Source organism: Oncorhynchus mykiss, chromosome 4 (genome assembly GCF_057628025.1).
Source record: "Oncorhynchus mykiss isolate SJ-2025 chromosome 4, ASM5762802v1, whole genome shotgun sequence".
NCBI lineage: Eukaryota > Metazoa > Chordata > Actinopteri > Salmoniformes > Salmonidae > Oncorhynchus > Oncorhynchus mykiss.
In genome coordinates, this window is record NC_143025.1 from 43,926,065 (window position 1) to 43,946,389 (window position 20,325).

At 44.5% G+C, this 20,325-nt stretch overlaps 1 protein-coding gene across 1 annotated transcript in view; it reads left to right on the forward strand.

Moving 5' to 3' along the window:
* The window catches only part of crb1 (crumbs cell polarity complex component 1), a 40,521-nt gene extending 20,527 nt beyond the window's left edge, over nt 1–19,994 (forward strand). The window contains 8 exon segments of the mRNA XM_090230780.1: nt 5,836–6,386; nt 10,912–11,077; nt 11,460–12,369; nt 14,620–14,664; nt 15,122–15,244; nt 15,427–15,663; nt 19,198–19,358; nt 19,361–19,994. Of these exon segments, the coding sequence (XP_090086906.1) occupies nt 5,836–6,386; nt 10,912–11,077; nt 11,460–12,369; nt 14,620–14,664; nt 15,122–15,244; nt 15,427–15,663; nt 19,198–19,358; nt 19,361–19,398 (2,231 nt within the window). The 3' untranslated portion in view covers nt 19,399–19,994.
* The last annotated feature ends 331 nt before the right edge of the window (nt 19,995–20,325 follow it).

Below are 20,325 nucleotides of genomic sequence, written 5' to 3' on the forward strand. Positions count from 1 at the left end.
GATCTGTGCCTCGACACAATCCTGTCTTGGAGCTCTACAGACAATTCCTTTGACCTCATGGCTTGGTTTTTGCTCTGATATGCACTGTCAAATATGGGACCTTATATAGACAGGTGTTAAATCCTGTCCAATCTATTGAATTGACCACAGGTAGACTCCAATCAAGTCTTAGAAACATCTCAAGGATGATCATTGGAAACAGGATGCACCTGAGCTCAATTTCGAGTCAGCAAGATGGCACCAACAGAGATGGTCGCCTCACTTTGAGTCCTTAGGAAACTATGCCGTTTATTTTTTTAATGTATTATTTATTACATTGTAAGCCCAGAAAATCTAAAGTGTTATTACATACAGCCGGGAAGAACTATTGGATATAAGAACTTAACAACATTACGACCAGGAATACAACTTCCCGAAGTGGATTCTTCAGTCGGACCACCACCCAGGACATTGGATCTAAATCCCAGAGGCCGCCCCAAAACAACGTCGCCGCAGAAGAGGTAGACGGAGCGGCCTCCTGGTCACACCGTCCACCTCTTCCCGAGTATACTACTCGCTAATGTACAGTCTCTAGACAACAAGGTGGATGAAATTAGGGCAAGGGTTGACTTCCAGAGAGACATCAGAGATCTTAACATTCTCTGTTTCACAGAAACATGGCTCTCTCAGGATATGTTGTCGGAGTCGGTAAAGCCACTGGGTTTCTTCACGCGTCACGCTGACAGCTTCATGTTTAACGACTCATGGTGTATTCATAACAACATACAGGAACTCAAGTCCTTCTGTTCACCATAATTCCTTACAGTCAAATGCCGACCACATTATCTCCCAAGAGAATTCTTGTCAGTTATCGTCACAGCTATGTATATACCCCCTCAAGCAACTTCAGTGGACTCTATGTAAACTGGAAACCATATATCCTGAGGCTGCAATGTTTGTAGGTGTTTATTTTAACAAAGCAAATTTGAGAACAAGGCTACCTAAATTCTATCAGCATATTATTGATTGCAGCACTGGGGCGGGCAATACAGTGCTACTCTAACTTTCGCAATGTATACAAGGACTGCGGGCCCCCCCTCTCCTTTTCCATGGCTGACGTGAGTAAGGCATTTAAACGTGTTAACCCTCACAAGGCTGCTGGCCCAGACGGCATCCCTAACCACATCCTCAGAGCATGCGCAGACCAGCTGGCTGGTGTGTATACGGACATATTCAATCAATCCATATCCCAGTCTGCTGTCTCCACATGCTTCAAGATGGCCACCATTGTTCCTGTACCCAAGAATGCAAAGATTCTGAAGTAAATGACTATCGCCCCGTAGCGCTCACTTCTATCATCATGAAGTGCTTTGAGAGACTAGTCAAGGATCATATCCCCTCCACCTTACTTGCCACCCTAGACCCACTTCAGTTTGCATACCACCGCAACAAGTCCACTGACGATGCAATCGCCATCACACTGCACACTGACCTATCCCATCTGGACAAGAGAAATACCTATCTAGGAATGCTGTTCATTGACTACAGCTCAGTATTCAACGCCATAGTGCCCAAGCTCATCATTAAGCTGGAGGCCCTGGGTCTCAACCCCGCCCTGCGCAATTGGGCCCTGGACTTTCTGACAGGCCACCCCCAGGTGGTGAAGGTAGGAAACAACATATCCACTTCGCTGACCCTCAACACTGGGGCCCCACAAGGGTGCATGCTCAGCCCCCTGCTGTACTCCCTGTTCACCCATGACTGCGTGGCCATGCATGCCTCCAACTCAATCATTAAGTTTGCAGATAGTCGACTCCTGAAGTGTGAGTGGACTGAGCAATCCTTACTACTCTCTACACCTGCCTCTTCTACCCCTACTCGGTCCCCTTCTTTCACCTGCCCTACCCTGTCCTTTGCCCATGCATACCTAGTCCTGCCTTTCCCTGCCCTGCACACAGCCATGCCAACCTCAGGAGGCTGAAGAAATGTGGCTTGCCACCTAAAATCCTGTCAAACTTTTACAGATGCACAATTCAGAGCATCTTGTCGGGCTGAGTCACCGCCTGGTATGGCAACTGCACTGCAACTACCTGCCCTCCAGGACACCTAGAGCCTCCGATGTCACAGGAAGGCCAAAAAGATCATCAAGGACAACAACCACCTGAGCCATTGCCTGTTCACTCCGCTACCATCCAGAAGGCGAGGTCCGTAAAGGTCCATCAAAACTGGGACCGAGAGACTGAAAAACAGCTTCTCTCTCAAGGCCATCAGACTGCTAAACAGCAATCACTAACTCAGAGAGGCTGCTGCCTACATAGAGACTCACTCGTTTATTAAAACAATTATATTGTCTATTGCATCTTGCCTATGATGCTCGGCCATCGCTCATTCAATATGTACATATTCTTATTGTTGGGGAATTGTTAGATTACTTGTTAGATATTACTGCACTGTCGGAACTAGAAGCACAAGGATTTCGCTACACTCGCATTAACATCTGCTAACCATGTGTATGTGACCAATGAAATTTGATTTGATTTGACTTTGATTTGAGGCTCATAGCTAAGGGTCTGAATACTTATGTAAATATTTCAGTTTGTTATTTTTAATACATTTCCAAAATTGTCTAAAAACCTGTTTTTGCTTTGTCATAGTGGAGTATTGTGTGTAGATTGAGGATAAAACTTTTTTATTTAATCCATTTTAGAATAAGGCTGTAACGTAGCAAAATGTGAAAAAGGGAAGTGGTCTGAATACTTTCCGAATGGTCTGTATATAACATTCTATTTGTTGTAATATTTATTTATAATCATTTTAATTGAAAATTAGGTTTTGAATTAAGCTTCATTCATAAACCATATGCCATGGAATCGGTACATCAAAAAACTCTTCCCAACGAATTTGCAATCTATATGGCACAGCTGTCAATTTTTTGGTCCTTAAATTAAAGTGGTAGGCCTTTTTTTATCACAATTTTCTTTAAAACCTCTTAGTGATCCCTTCACGCGCCACTCCCGTTGACGGGATTGATTTGACATCACCCAGTGAAAAAGTAGTGCGCCAAATTCAAAAACAGAAATACTCATACAAGTGTTATATATGGGTTTAAAGATGAACTTCTTGGTAATCCAGCCACAGTGTCAGATTTCAAAAAGGCTTTACAGCGAAAGCAAACCATGCTATTTTCTGAGGACTGCACCCCAGCAAACATACACATGAAAATCAGAATTCAACCCGCCAGGCACAACACAAAAGTCAGAAATAACATATAATGCATGCCTTATCTTTGAAGATCTTCTTCTGTTGGCACTCTAATGTGTCCTTTTGTTCGATAAATTATGTCGTTATATATCCAAAATCCATTTATTTGGCGCGTATGATTCAGAAAATATACCGGTTCCAACTCGCGCAATACTACACATTATCTAATTAGCTACCTGTAAACTTGATCCAAACATTTCAAACAACTTTCCTAATCCAGCTTTAGGTATTTTTAAACGTAAATAATTAATATAATTTAAGACGGGATAAACTGTGTTCAATACCGGAGGAAAATAAAGTGTAGCGAGCTTTCAGGTCACGCGCCTCAACCACATCAGTACACTTCACTCGACCCTCGTTCTGAACAGGGCTACTCCTTCATTTCTCAAAGGAAAAACATCAACCAATTTCTAAAGACTGTTGACATCCAGTGGAAGCGATAGGAACTGCAAGCAACTGCCTTAGAATTCCAGATTCCCAATAAAATCCCATTGAAAAGAGAGTGACCTCAAAAAAAAAATCCTGGATGGTTTGTCCTCGGGGTTTCGCCTGTCAAATAAGTACTGTTATACTCACAGACATCATTCAAACAGTTTTAGAAACGTCAGAGTGTTTTCTATCCAGATCTACCAATAATATGCTTATCCTAGCTTCTGGGCCTGAGTAGCAGGCATTTTACTTTGGGCACACTTTTCATCCAGACGTGAAAATAGTGCACCCTAGCCTTATATATCCTATATATATATATATATATATATATATATATATATATATATATATATATATAGGATTGGTTGAGTTATGTCACACAAAATATATGGAAATGTCTGCTCTACTCAAAATTACAACCAACTAATTGCAGCATTACCGCAAAAATGGAAGAGGCAAGTGAAAGGAGGTGAAAGTAAGGAATTTGTCTGTCAGCCCTGCACTAAAGAACCGGAGGTAAACCATGCTATTGTCTGAGGACAGCACCCCAGCAAAATATATATATAGTATTTTTTACATTTTGTTCTGTCTTTTCTGGTGGATAAAACTGAAATTGCAACCAACTTCCTGTGGCTTGTTTTAAAAATAGTGATATTTTGGAGATTATTTCATTTTTAAATAACTGTGTGGATAGACGGACCAAGGCGCAGCGTGATTAAAATTCCACATTTTATTTAAGCAAAACTTTCAAAAACAGAAAACAGAAAACAAACAACAAACCGTGACATCAGCGGTGCACCATGCACTAACTCAAAACAATATCCCACACAGCAGGTGGAAACAGGGAACCCTTATGTATGATCCCCAATTAGAGACAACAAACCTCAGCTGCCTCTAATTGGGAACCATACCAAGAGCACCAACATAGAAATAATAAACCTAGAACACCCCCTAGTCACGCCCTGACCTACTATACCACAGAGAACCAAGGGCTCTCCATGGTCAGGGCATGACAGTTATAATCTAAATAAATGTAAAAAAGCCATTCTTGCACATGGGGTGAGACATTCTTACTTATCTGCTGGAGAAGAAGTTTGAATTTTAAGTATACATTTTGTATGACTGAAGCCTTCAGTGAAAGTTCTAATGCTTTAATATTTAATAGAAAATGTAACAATTCTGCCCTCAAAGTCATTCATTATATAAAGTAGAACATCCTTAGTAGACCTACATAATAGAGAGCGCGTAGAGCAGATCAGAAGTCACAGTGAGAGATCTGTGTTGGATACAATGAGGTAAGGCAATGCCTTACAGGGACACAGCAGCGCTTACGACACTTACAATACTAACAAAAATGAATTTGCAACCATAGTCACACAAATGTCAGTCAGGGTACAGACCCTGGTAAGTAATTTTGATTATTTCTTTTCAGAGAGGGATATTAATAACCAATTGCCACGAAAGCAAATTAGTAATCTGGCAGTACCCAAGAAAAGACACACAGAAACACAAATGCTGCACACACATGCTGAGATCTAGAGTTAAACTACTGCTATCCTAGATGGTATGGATAATTAAAGTCCTTTGCTCTTAAATGCATGCAGATCACCAACGCTTGTGTGTCTTTATGTAATACGCATGCATGTGTATGTGCTTGGTGTTGGGGATGTGCATGCAATGTGTGTGTGTCTCTGAAAGTAGATTCACAAGGATGTGGGGCAATTAACACACTATTACCCCCCTGCCTTATTTAATTACATCACCTGTAGCCTGCTATCTGCTACTGGAACAGGAAGTGGGTGACAATGAAAGATAACATTTGTTCTGTGTCTATGCACCTGTGTGTATGTGTGTCATGTGGAAAAAAGGCAGACAGTGCAGTCTGTGAGTGCTATCTTAGACAGATCAGAGTGTGTCCTATCTAGTGTCGTCTGGGCTGCGTCTGTAACATGGGAACATATGGGCTTACCACACACAATATAGCATAGACTTCTTGGACAGTGAGCGAGAAAGCCATACCACTAGAAGTTGTATTTGGTATTTTTGTCACACAAAACAAATGCATAATTTGTACTATTTGGGAACCAGTAGTTGAAACCCTGAATATGTTATAATAAAACAATTACCCTCATCTTCTGTCCTCTCCCTCCCTGTCCTTCTCTGTAGAGTATGAGACGGCCCGCTTCGGCAATGAGGACTCTCAGAGCTACGCCGTTTTCACCATCACAGATGATGCAGGAAGTGACATCACTGTCTCCCTCTTTCTGCGCACACACCGCCACGCTGGCCTCTTGTTGGTGCTCGCCAATAGCACCAGCCAATACCTGCGCCTGTGGCTGGATAAGGGGCGGGTCAGAGTTCAGCTCCATAACTTTGAGACCTTGACCAGTGAGAGTTTTATTAACGATGGGGACATCCACTTTGTGAGCGTGGTTGTGGACCGTGAGCATTTGGTCCTATACGTGGCCAACCAGAAGCAGGGCTCGGTGGAGGTCAGGACGGTGGACAGTCAGATGGGGGATGTGGTGTATGTGGGGGGTCTGGCAGAGCAGAAGGCGTCATCAGCATTCGGGGGCTACTTTAAAGGCTGTATCCAGGACCTGAGGATCAACAGTGAGAGACTGCAGTTCTTCAGGCTGGACACCACAGTGACATCATATCCTCTGGTGCTCATGGCTAATGTCACGGCGGGCTGCGCTGGGGTCGACTCCTGTAGTGTGAGTGGACTGAGCAATCTTTACTACTCTCTAAACCTGCCTCTTCTACCCCTACTCTGTCCCCTTTTTTCACATGCCATACCCAGTCCTGCCTTTCCCTGCTCTGCACACAGCCATGCCTTGCCCCTGCCCTACCAATTCTGCCCCAATCCCGGACTACCCTGCCCCTTCTGATCCATTCTCAGCCTTCATTATCTTACTCGCCATCACTGCGTTTGACAGCCACATATGTCACCAATCCCACACAATCAAATTAAATTGTGTTTAAGGGTGAGGTTAAAGGTGTTAATTGGAAATGCTTTTACGTAAGAGAAGACGAAAGAGACAAGAAGACAGGGAGACAATAAGGAACTGTCAACTGTTAGGGTGTGTTTACACAGGCAGCCCAATTCTGATCTTTTGCCAAATTATTGATTTGATTGGTCAAATGACCAATTAGCGGAAAAAGATCAGAATTTGGCTGCCTGTGTGAACGCAGCCATAGGGCTCAGTTGGGATCAGTGCTAGGGCTAGATTACCTGACTAAAGCACTTGAAACCTTTTAATAACATAGGCCGTAATGGCTTAATGTCCTCCATCTCACAAGGTTCGCACAAAGTAATTGAGGTGCTTAAAATACTTGAATTTACAACTCTGAAATTGGTACTCTTAAGTTGGTACTTGAAAAGTACTTGAATTCAAAAGAGAGGAGAAGAGAAAATGATCAAATATGTTCATATGAAAATTATTAGAAAAATGTATTGGTCTTATGAATTAATTTCCAGGCAGACTACCAAGTTTTATTTCCTCACGTGTTTCGGCTCTGGTTGCCAGGTGAGCTTGCTCATTCCACTCACACTGCCACTCAGCCAGGCAGGTACCAAACTGACTGATTAGTCAACGCCAAACAACACATCGATAGCTAAAATGCCAGGCGAATGTAGATTCGACCCTGCCTGGCAGTATAAATGGGTTTTGCCAGACTCAACATTTTGTTACGTTACAGCCTTATTGTAAAATTGGTTAAATAAATGTTTTCCTCGTGAATCTACACACAATATCCTATAATGACAAAGCAAAAACAGTTTTTGTTTTTTTGGTGCAAATGTATTAAAAATAAAAGCATACATTCCTTATTCACATAAGTATTCAGACCCTTTTTTAATTTATTTTATTTTATTTATTTTACCTTTGTTTAACCAGGTAGGCAAGTTGAGAACAAATTTTAATTTACAACTGCGACCTGGCCAAGATAAAGCAAAGCAGTTCGACACATACAACAACAGAGTTACACATGGAGTAAAACAAACATACAGTCAATGATACAGTACAAAAACAAGTCTATATACAATGTGAGCAAATGAGGTGAGATAAGGGAGGTAAAGGCAATAAAAAGGCCACGGTGGTGAAGAAATACAATATAGCAATTAAAAACACTGGAATTGTAGATTTGCAGTAGGTGAATGTGCAAAGTAGAAATACTGAGGTGCAAGGGAGCAAAAATAAATAAATAATAAATAAATAGAGGTAGGGATGAGTAAATTGTTTGGGATATTTATAGATAGCCTATGTACAGGTGCAGTGATCTGTGAGCTGCTCTGACAGCTAGTCTTTAAGCTGGTGAGGAAGATAAGTGTTTCCAGTTTAAGAGATTTTTGTAGTTCGTTCCAGTCATTGGCAGCAGAGAACTGGAAGGACAGGCGGCCAAAGGAGGAATTGGCCCTGGGTGTGACCAGTGAAATACACCTGCTGGAGCGCGTGCTACGGGTGGGTGCTGCTATGGTGACCAGCGAGCTGAGATGAGACGGGACTTTACCTAGTAGGGTCTTGTAGATGACCTGGAACCAGTGGGCTTGGCGACGAGTATGAAGCGAGGGCCAGCCAACGAGCGCGTACAGGTCGCAGTGGTGGGTAGTATATGGGGCTTTGGTGACAAAACGGATGGCACTGTGATATACTGCATCCAATTTGTTGAGTAGGGTGCTGGAGGCTATTTTGTAAATGACATCGCCGAAATCGAGGATCGGTAGGATGGTCAGTTTCACGAGGGTATGTTTGGCAGCATGAGTGAAGGATGCTTTGTTGCGAAATAGGAAGCAAATTCTAGATTTAACTTTGGATTGGAGAAGTTTGATGTGAGTCTGGAAGGAGAGTTAACAGTCTAACCAGACACCTAGGTATTTGTCAGAACCGTCCAGAGTAGTGATGCTGGGCGGGCGGGCAGGTGCAGGCAGCGATCGGTTGAAGAGCATGCATTTAGTTTTACTTGTATTTAAGAGCAGTTGGAGGTTATGGAAGGAGAGTTTTATGGCATTGAAGCTCATCTGGAGGGTAGTTAACACAGTGTCCAAAGAAGGGCCTGAAGTATACAGGATGGTGTCGTCTGCGTAGAGGTGGATCAGAGACTCACCAGCAGCAAGAGCGACATCAGTGATGTATACAGAGAAAAGAGTTGGCCCAAGAATTGAACCCTGTGGCACCACCATAGAGACTTCTAGAGGCCCAGACAACAGGCCCTCCAATTTGACACACTGAACTCTATCGGAAAAGTAGTTGGTGAACCAGGCGAGGCAATCATTTGAGAAACCGAGGCTGTTGAGTCTGCTGATAAGGATGTGGTGATTGACAGAGTCGAAAGCCTTGGCCAGGTCAATGAATATGGCTGCACAGTATTGTTTCTTATTGTTGGCGGTTAAGATATCGTTTGGGACCATGAGCGTGGCTGAGGTGCACCCATGACCAGCTCTGAAACCAGATTGTATAGTGGAGAAGGTACGGTAGGATTCGAAATGGTCGGTAATTTGTTTGTTAACTTGGCTGTCAAAGACCTTAGAAAGGCAGGTTAGGATAGATATAGGTTTGTAGCAGTTTGGGTCAAGAGTGTGTCCCCATTTGAAGAGGGGGATGACCGCAGCTGCTTTCCAATCTTTGGGAATCTCAGACACGAAAGAGGTTAAACACGCTAGTAATCGGGGTTGCAACAATTTCTGCAGATAATTTTAGAAAGAAAGGGTTCAGATTGTCTAGCCCGGCTGACTTGTAGGGGTCCAGATTTTGCAGCTCTTTCGGAACAAAAAATGAGTTGCTGTGGGGGGTGCAGTGCTGTTGACCAGGGTAGGGGTAGCCAAGTGAAAAGCATGGCCAGCCGTAGAAAAATGCTTATTGAAATTGTCAATTATAGTGGATATATCGGTGGTGACATGAGCCATGAGACCCGAAATTGAACTCAGGTGCATCCGGTTTCCATTGATCATCCTTGAGATGTTTCTACAACTTGATTGGAGTCCACCTATGGTAAATTCAATTGATTGGACATGATTTGGAAAGGCACACACCTGTCTATATAAGGTCCCACAGTTGACAGTGCATGTCAGAGATGCGCACTGAGACATGATTGTGTCGAAGCACAGATCTGGAAGGGTACCAAAAAATGTAAGCAGCATTGAAGTACTCCAAGAACACAGTGGCCTCCATCATTCTTAAATGGAAGACCAGACTATTCATAGAGCTGGCAGCCCGGCCAAACAGAGCAATCGGGGGTCTGGCATTCTCTGGATTTATGGTGCTTTCAAGACAATTGGGAACTCTGGAAAAAACAAGATTGAATCATGATGTCAGTGATCTTCAGGTCGGAGCTCTAGAAAGATGCCTGAGTTGGAATTCCGAGTTGGATATGTATCCAAAATGTATTTTCCTAGTCGGAGCTCAGTTCCAGTTGTCTTGAACTCACTGAAGTCTGAGATTTCCCAGTTCCAAGTTTCCAGTTGTTTTGAACACGGCAGAAGTAATTCTGGATTGACAGCACGGCCAATGTATTTTCTGGCCCATAGTGTTGAATTCTTATCATTTTAAGCTTGGAAAAGAGACCTTTAAACCCAGACTTAGGCCACACACCCACTCCACTGAACAGCAGGCTAATGATTGCTTTGCAACGCTTACAGTTAGTCCCTGATTCCTTCCAAACCACTCATTGTTGAATTTGCTATTTTGTCACACAACACAACGCCACAGAAGTTTTGAGGGAGCGTGCAATTGGCATGCTGACTGCAAAAATGTCTACCAGAGATGTTGCCAAATAATTTAGCAGATAAATCTCTCTACCATAAACTGCCAACATAATTTTTGAGAATTTGTCTAACCGGCCTCACAACCGCAGACCACATGTATCCACACCAGCCCAAGACCGCCACATCTGGCTTCTTCTTCACCTGCGGGATTGTCTGAGACCAGCCACCCAGACAGCTGATGAAGCTGAGGAGTATTTCAGTCTGTAATTAAGGCCTTTTGTGTGGAAAATCTCATTCTGATTGGCTGGGCCTGACTCCCCAGTGGGTGGGCCTGGCTCCCGAGTGGGTGGGCCTAAGCCCTCCGAGGCTCACTGATGGCTGCGCCCCTGCCCAGTCAAATGAAATCCATAGATTAGAGCCTAATGAATTTATGAATTATAAAAGATAACCTGACTGTCCCTATATCATTTAGTAGGATAAATAATAATAATAATAATAATAATATTAATAAATGGTATTTTCTTTCTCTCCCTCTCCAGAGGAACCCTTGTCAGAACGGGGGGATGTGCTACTCCATGTGGGATGACTTCACCTGCACCTGCCCCCACAACACTGCAGGGCGGCGCTGTGAGAAAGTCAAGTGGTGTGAGCTAGCCCCCTGCCCCGCAAAGGCGGAGTGCCGCACCCTCAACCAGGGATACGAATGTGAGTCATTCTTCCCTAAATCTGCCCGTCGGTCTGTGAGGTAGGACTGGGATTAGGACAGATTAGCCCGTGGTTGTATTAGTGATGATTTACACGGCCGTCTGTCTGCCCTGTCACCCCTACGATTAGCTGTCCTGGAATGAAGACAGAAACAACACTGTCACTCAGAAAAAGCAGAGGATACAGTGTTGTTGTGTCTGCCCAGCACACATTCGCTCATCATTCAGCCTCCTTGTGGTTGATTTTCTATTTATTTGTTAATGTATATTTTTCGCTTTATTCCATGGTCCATATTCCATCACGTTTGGGACTGATCCTGAGGGTTAAAGCCTTTATTAATTGACCACATATTTACATACATATCCCTTATTTTCCTTCCCAGGCTTCTCCAGCGCTACCTTCCTTGACAACAGCAGTGTACTGTCTTACCGCGGTAATGGCCGTATCCAACGTGGCCTGGCCAGCATCACCGCCAGCCTGCGCACCCGTAAACGTCACGTCGCCATCCTGCATGCCGAGCGTGGGCCGGAGTTTGTGACGGTGTCTGTGCAGCATGGCCTTCTCTTCTTGGAGTTACAGAGTGGGGAGGGCTCGTCCACGGTGTCCCTGAGCAGCCGCGTGGGGGTCAGCGACGGGGATTGGCACAGCGTCCACCTCTTCATGGTCACCCCATGGGCAGAGGTGTCCCGCTGGACCCTAGTGCTGGATGAGGAAGTGGATGAAGCTGCGAGCTCCAGCAGTGAAGGGGGCAACCTGGACTTCCTCAGGGAGGGGGTGGACATCCAGCTGGGGGGGCTTGGGCCCAAGGCTGGCTGGAGCCTAGAGGGGTGCCTGGGTACTGTGGAGGTGGGGGGCATCGCCCTGCCTTACTACAGCCCCTTAGAGGTCAACCTGCCCCGGATTCAGGAGGAGCAGTTCCTTCGGACATCCCCCAACCCACCCCGTAGCGGGTGCAGTGGAGGCCCGGTGTGCCAGCCCAGCCCTTGCATGAATGGAGGTAGCTGTCAGGACCTCTGGAACCTGTTCAACTGTAGCTGTGAGGAGGGCTGGACCGGACGCCGCTGTGAGCGCAACACCGACACCTGCGCCTCCAATCCCTGTATCCATGGCAACTGCAGCATTCAGGGGCTGGCATATGAGTGTGCCTGTGAGTTTGGCTACACCGGGGTGGACTGTGAGGAGGAGGTGGATGTGTGTGAGAACCATCTATGCGCTCATGGAGGCACGTGTCTACATGGAGTGGACAAGTACGCCTGTCTGTGTGCAGAGAACTACACCGGACCTTACTGCAAGTGAGTCACATGGGTGGGGTTAGGAATGGAATGGAAAATCATATTTATTTTTATACAGAGGAATGAAGACACAACTAAACAGTCATCTTTTTATCTGCAAAGTTTTGTATTCCAAAATTGCAGTCCCTTTGAGATTAAACACAATTTGCTAAATGTTTAAGTATTAAGTCCACAAATAGGCTTTAATAACCAACAGTTGAAAGAATAACATCATAAAACAATATTTTATGTTTTGAAAACATGGATTCTGCATTTGGAATATTTCAATGAGATAAAAGTATAATCCAAGGATCTCAAAGCAATAGGACACACCAGTGGGACTCCCTTTTAGCTCTATTACACAGTAAGGAAAAAGGAAACCATGTAAATGTTCAGATCTCTGTAAAGCACTTAAACCATGCATGAACTGTGTGTTTTAGTTGCAGCATTTCTGTTCGACTTAACGTCATATATGGCTCTAGTGTGTCGCTGTAGTCTGTGTAGTAACATTGCTGCAGTGTGTCACTGTAGTGCACTGTGTGTGGTGTATTTATCTCCCTGGTGGTTCAGCGCTACTGCCTCTCATCTCCCGTTTGCCTTGGAGCATCATCGAGGGAATGCCTTCATCCATTTATCTTGTAAACACACACTCTCTCTCACATGCACTACCAAACACTCTCTCTTTCTCTCTCGCTCACACACATTCTCTCACATCGCTCCTTCACAAGGGCGTTTTTGAAACAACTTCCCTCGGCAAGCTCGAGTTTCAGACAAGATGTCTATCTTTGCTGGAAAGTTTTCATCCTAAATCATTTTTTTTAAATTCTAAACTCAGCAAAAAAAGAAACGTCCGCTCACTGTCAACTGCGTTTATTTTCAGCAAACTTAACATGTGTAAATATTTGCATGAACATAACAAGATTCAACAACTGAGACATAAACTGAACAAGTTCCACGGAAATGGAATAATGTGTCTCTGAACAAAGGGGGGGTTAAAATCAAAAGTAACAGTCAGTATTTGGTGTGGCCACCAGCTGCATTAAGTACTGCAGTGCATCTCCTCCTCATGGACTGCACCAGATTTGCCAGTTATTGCTGTGAGATGTTACCCCAGTCTTCCACCCAGACATTTCTGGGGGGAATGTCCCTAGCCCTCACCCTCCAATTCAACAGGTCCCAGACGTGCTCAATGGGATTGAGATCCGGGCTCTTCGCAGGCCATGGCATAACACTGACATACCTGTCTTGCAGGAAATCACGCACAGAACGATCATGTCAGGATGAACCTGCAGGAAAGGTACCACATGAGGGAGGAGGATGTCTTCCCTGTAACGCACAGCGTTGAGATTGCCTGCAATGACAACAAGCTCAGTCCAATGATGCTGTGACACACCGCCCCAGACCATGACGGATCCTCCACTTCCAAATCGATCCCGCTCCAGAGTACAGGCCTCAGTATAACACTCATTCCTTCAACGATAAACGCAAATCTGACCATCACCCCTGGTGAGACAAAAGCGACTCGTCAGTGAAGAGCACTTTTTGCCAGTCCTGTCTGGTCCAGCGACGGTGGGTTTGTGACCATAGGCGACATTGATGTCTGGTGAGGACCTGCCTTACAATAGGCCTAAAAGCCCTCAGTGCAGCCTCTCTCAGCCTATTGCAGACAGTCTGAGCACTGATGGAGGGATTGTGCATTCCTGGTGTAACTTGGGCAGTTGTTGTTGCCATCCTGAACCTGTCCCGCAGGTGGGATGTTCGGATGTATCGATCCTGTGCATGTGTTGTTACACGTGGTCTGCCACTGCGAGGACGATCAGCTGTCCGTCCTGTCTCCCTGTAGCGCTGTCTTAGGCGTCTCACAGTACATTGCAATTTATTGCCCTGGCCATATCCTCATGCCTCCTTGCAGCATGCCTAAGGCATACTCATGCAGATGAGCAGGGACCCTGGGCCTCTTTCTTTTGGTGTTTTCAGAGTCAGTAGAAATGCCTCTTTAGTGTCCTAAGTTTTCATAACTGTGACCTTAATTGCCTGCAGTCTGTAAGCTGTTAGTGTCTTAACGACCGTTCCACAAGTACATGTTCATTAATTGTTTATGGCTCATTGAACAACCATGGGAAACAGTGTTTAAACCCTTTACAATGAAGATCTGTGAAGTTATTTGGATTTTTACGAATTATCTTTGAAAGACAGGGTCCTGTAAAAGGGACGTTTCTTTTTTTGCTGAGTTTATGTATTCTCTCTCTCTCTCTCTCTCTCGCTCTCCAGTGATCGCATTGAGGAAATGCCATGGTACATAGACATCAGAAAATTGTAAGTTTTATTATTTGATACTCCTCCCACCTATTTCAAGAAATGACATAACAACCAGGACCAGTGTTTTTCCCCCAACATCAGAGCAGTTTTAAAGTCCTATAGGAGTGGTTTAATGTCCTGTTCTTGAGGAGCAGTCAGGGGTCTAAATGTCTCTATCATGATCGCCCCCTACATCCTGTAGTCTCCCAGTGGGTAGACAGACGGTACATCCCACTCCCCCTAGTTCACACACATATTAGTAGACAATAAAACCCTTTACCCTATAACCCCCTGCCCCCCCATTGTTTAACGTCAGATGGTGCTTCTTCTACGCACCACTACTCGCTCAACCCCGCAACCGGAAGCAAGACAATGTCCTGCCCCCTTCCCATCGAAATCTCTCTTATGCACACACACCCTCTAGAGGAGTGTGCCTGTCTGATTGTGTGGCCTGTATGTGGTTTTCTCTCCTCAGTAGGCCTAAGCTGCCCGTGTCTGTCTGTGGAGATGCAGCGAGAAACTACATCTGCTTCAATGCAGGTAACTGCACTGAGAGGGACCTGTCTTGCGACTGTCTACCCGGCTTCACTGGACACCGGTAAGAGAAAGAGTTAAATAAAGAAAAGAGAAGGATACAGAGTGAAAAGGAAGGACGGGGGTAGAGATAATCTAAAAGTAACTTTGTAAAACATTCATTAGACACAGACCATCTTGATGTTGTGTGTCGTCTCTTTTTTTTGTTGCCTCTGTTTCTATATCTGACCTTCATCCTGCGTGAAGCTGTGAGCAGGAGGTGGATGAGTGCAAGTCCAATCCCTGCCTGAACGGGGGCTACTGCCGAAACCTCATTAACAACTACCACTGTGTGTGTGACATGAGTTTCGCCGGGGACAATTGCCAGGTCGACGTAAGCGACATTTACTTTTACATGGCCGTTCTGTTCTGGCAGAACCTCTTCCAGCTGATCTCTTTCCTCATCCTGAACCTTGATGACGATCCTGTGATCGACTGGGGAGGGCAAGACGACTGAGAGAGAGAGAGTGTGTGCTCGCGCGTGTGTTTGTGCATGTGCGTTCGAGTGGTGTATAAACTTGAGATTTATGGTGATGGGTGTTTAAGGTGTTAAATGCCTGTTCAATGAAAAACAGCTATGTTCTAAATAGTGTGAGTGCTGTTATATCTGTGTATGTGTATTACATTACCACTGGGGTTAGTAGAGAGGATTCTTTAGGGATTAAATCCAGCTGTGACAGCTGACCACTGAGAACTTGAATTAAGAAACAATAGGAGTTGTTCCTGAACTGGGCCAATGAGAAATTGGAGCCCTGGACAAGACGTAATGTCTCTGAGTGTAAAAGTACAACTTAGCAATAGGTTTAATTGTTTTTCTATTGTTCAGGTGAGCCAAGTTTAAATGTATTATCTTCCTTTTCTGACAAGAGCACAGAGCTGTTTTTTGTGCCTTAAAACAACACGTTTTTTATGGGCAGCAGATTTTTATAAAAAGTGGTGTGATTTTGGAATATCCTCTCTGTTGGATATGACAATATGAATATCCTTTGGGCGATGTTGCTAAACTAACACAGATCAGGTAGCATTATATTGTACATTAGACTAAGCTATACAGAAACTATAATAACGGGTATTTTCCATGGACCAAATGGAAAACAAGACACAGGTTTTGCAATTACACAGAATCGTCAGTGTAGAACCACCATTTCCAAAAGGAATGTTTTGTTATTGAAAAACAAATTCACTTTTGTAAAAGAAAAATATATACAGTATTTTCTTGGATGAATCTTGTCTCTGAAAGCAAAATGTCTCACAATATATGGTCAGGCTCATGTCCATTTGATGTTGTGTGTTCCTGGTACTGTACATACAAATACTGTAAGTGGTGTAGCTAGATGGATTCCCCTAGGCCCTTGAAGGCAGCGAATCACACTTACCGTTTATCAATTTTAAACTAATCAAAATTCTGTCACACGTTCTCTGTTGTTGTCTATACCTGTCTATGTCCGTCCGTCGGTCGTCCGTCCGTCTGTCTCTATACAAAAGTATGTGGACACCACTAGACAATAGAATGGCCTTCCTGAAGAGCATAGCATACCTTTCCAACAGGTCAGTTCGTCACATTTCTGCCCTGCTAGGGCTGCGTTGGTCAACTGTAAGTGATGTTATCATGAAGTGGAAGGTCCAAACAACCTCTGGAAGCAACATCAGCAAAATAACTGTTTGTCGATTTCCATGGCCGAGGAGCCGAACACAAGCTTAAGATCACCATGCGCAATGCAAAGCGTTGGCTGGAGTGGTGTAAAGCTCACCGCCATTGGACTCTGGAGCAGTGGAAACGCGTTCTCTGGAGTGATGAATCACGCTTCCCCAACTGGTGAAGTCTGATGGACTAATCTGGGTTTGGCGGATGCCAGGAGAATGCTACCTGCCCCAATGCATAGTGCCAACTGTAAAGTTTAGTGGAGAGTAAAAAAATGTAATGGTTCAGGCTAGGCCCCTTAGTTGCAGTGAAGGGAAATCTACCACCACAGCATACAATGGCATTCTAGACGATTCTGTGCATCCAACTTTATATCAACAGTTTGGGGAAGGCCCTTTCCTGTTTCAGCATGACAATGCCTCGGTGCACAAAGTGAGGTCCATACAGAAATGCTTTGTCGAGATCGGTGTGGAAGAACATAACTGGTCTGCACAGAGCCCTGACCTCAACCCCATTGAAAACTGACTTCGAGCCAGGCCTAATCGCCCAACATCAGTGCCCGACCTCACTGTTCCAACAACTAGTGGAAAGCCTTCCCAGAAGAGTGGAGGCTATTATAACAGCAAAGGGGTGACCAAATCCATATTAATGCCCATGATTTTGGAATGAGATGTTCGACGAGCAGGTGTCCACATACCTTTGGCCATGTAGTGTATCTTGCTCTCGATGGGTCTGTGTCCGTTCTGAGGTGTTCTGTCATGTCTTACTTTTTTAAACCACTTTCTGTCTTCAAATAAACATTTCCTGTTTTTTCATCCTCATCTGTTGTTTATCCTCCTTTCACTACCTGTCTTAATTTATCCAACATTTTGTCTTCCAGTCCTAATTCTTTCTACGCCTCAATGATCTGAGAAAATAAAGCAGTAGGTTTTGGAGAAAGTTGGATGGCTAAAGCTTGCCATCAGAAACGGCTCCAAAACATCCCACTTGGCAAAAACTGGTTGACTCAATGTAGATTCCACATCATTTCAACAACAACAATTCTATGTGATGACGTTAAATCAACGTGGAAAACTGATTGGATTGCAAAACGTCATCAACATAAAGGAATATTTTTCACACCACTTTAAATCTAAATCCAATGGCACGGTGACATTTGTTGTTGATTTCACGTTGAATTCACGTTAGTTGACAATTAATCAAACGTAAATTGAAAAAATGTTGTGGAACTGATGCCTGTGCCCAGTAGGAAGTGTCCTGTAGCTGTCACTGCTCTAGGACTGGTGACAGTGGAAAGTCAACCCCTGAAGCTGCCACTAAATGTCACTTCAACACTCTGCCATGACTTTACCTCTCTTGTCACCGTTTCAGAGTGCTCGAACCTACACTTGCCAACAGTTATTCCACTGGTCATAGACTTGTCAATGTAAGTCCCGGGCAGAGGTGTGTGTGTCTGTTTATGTACGGGCAGACATAGACCCATTGGTGTAAGTACTCCATGGGTTTTCCGGTGAGCTGTGTGGCACGGCTGTTAGATAGAGATGGTGCTTGGCCAGCTAAAAGCTGCCTTTGTTTCCATCTGAAGTGCAACTCAGCATTGATCTGGTGGCGTACCTGCAGGTTGGGACTGTTTCACAGAAATGCACGAGGGCAGCTTAACTGGCAGACATGCTCGTTCCTCTAGAGACAGTCACACACACACACGTATACTGTATATATAGGCACACAGTACAGGACACATCTACCTGTCAGACACCTAGGTGCTGAGATGCACACTGTGTAGCTGCAGTAGGGAGAGACTGTGTGTGGGGGCTTGCTCTGCCATAGAAACTGCTTAGAATGCAGACTGGTTAGAGAGTAGAGTCCTGAACCTGTCTGCCTCTGACTGATGAAGACCCTTGGCGATGGAGTTCTCTGGGTCTGGGTACTCTGTGTTACAATCACTCTGAGAGTAAACCCGTCTCATCTGACAGGTAAACAAACATCATATTATTGTTGAAACAAGACAGAGTAGTATGGTTCCGGAATGTTGTTGTGGTGTTATTGTTTTCATTAAGGAATGTTTTACAGGAGCACCACAAGGGCATGTTGCTAACTCTTTACCTGTGTGAAGGGAAGTAACTGTTGACTTGTTTTAACTGGCCATGTCTCCCAGAAGTGTTCCTTCCCTCCCTGGTCTGACCAGTATTTTTTATCATGATGTTAATGCACTTTTGTACCTTTTAATTGATGTTCATGTTTTTCCTGCTTCCCCATTTTTTGTGTACTTGTACTTACCCCTGTCTCCCCTCCCCCCCCTCTCCTCAATCCATTTCCCTCTCCAGTTGACCTCTGAGGACCTCTGACCTGTTGCTGTCAGTCACACTAGTGTCTGATGTGCTGCTGCTGGCCCTGGTCAGTACCTCCGTGGGCCTGGTGGTGGCGCTGAACCGGAGGGCCATCCACGGCACCTACAGCCCCAGCCGATAGGAGAAAGAGGGATCTCGCATAGAGATGTGGACATAGCCCATCCGACACTCATGGAGAGACTCATATAGAAGACTGGGGCCAGTTCCAAACCCACCACTCAACACTGTCCTGACATTGTTCCATTGAGAGACTCATATAGGAAACACACTCACTGGCCTGGACCCAGTTTCAAACCCATCACCCAACATGGCTTTTCCAACAGTCTTGAAGGTGTTCCCACATATGCTGAGCACTAGCTGTTTTTCCTTCATTCTGCAATCTAACTCATCCCAAACCACCTCAATTGGGTTGAGGTCGGGTGATTGTGGAGGCCAGGTCATCTGATGCAGCACTCCATCACTCTCCTTCTTTGTCAAATAGCCTTACACAGCTTGGGAGGTGTGTTGGGTCATTGTCCTGTTGAAAAACAAATATTAGTCCCACTAAGCGCAAACCAGCTGGGTATCACTGCAGAATGCTGTGGTAGCCATGCTGGTTAAGTGTGCCTTAAACTCTAAATAAATCACTGTCAGTGTCACCAGCAAAGCACCATCACACCTCCTCCTCCATGCTTCACTGTGGGAACCAAACATGCGTAGATTATCCGTTCACCTACTCTGCGTCTCACAAAGATACGGCGGTTGGAACCAAAAATCTCAAATTTGGACTCATCAGACCATCAAACAAAGTAGCCACCGTCTCAAATATAAAATATATTATTATTTGTTTATCACATTTTTGGTTACTATATGATTCCATATGTATTATTTCATATTTTGGATGTCTTCACTATTATTCTACAATGTAAAAATAAAGAAAAACCCTTGATTGAGTAGGTGTGTCTGTATATGCAGTGCCTTCAGACCCCTTAATTCTAAAAATTGATTTATGTTCGATCGGGTTCAAGTCCGGGCTCTGGCTGTGCCACTCAAGTATATTCAGAGACTTGTCCCGAAGCCACTCATGTGTTGTCTTGGCTGTGTGCTTAGGGTCGTTGTCCTGTTGGAAGGTGAACC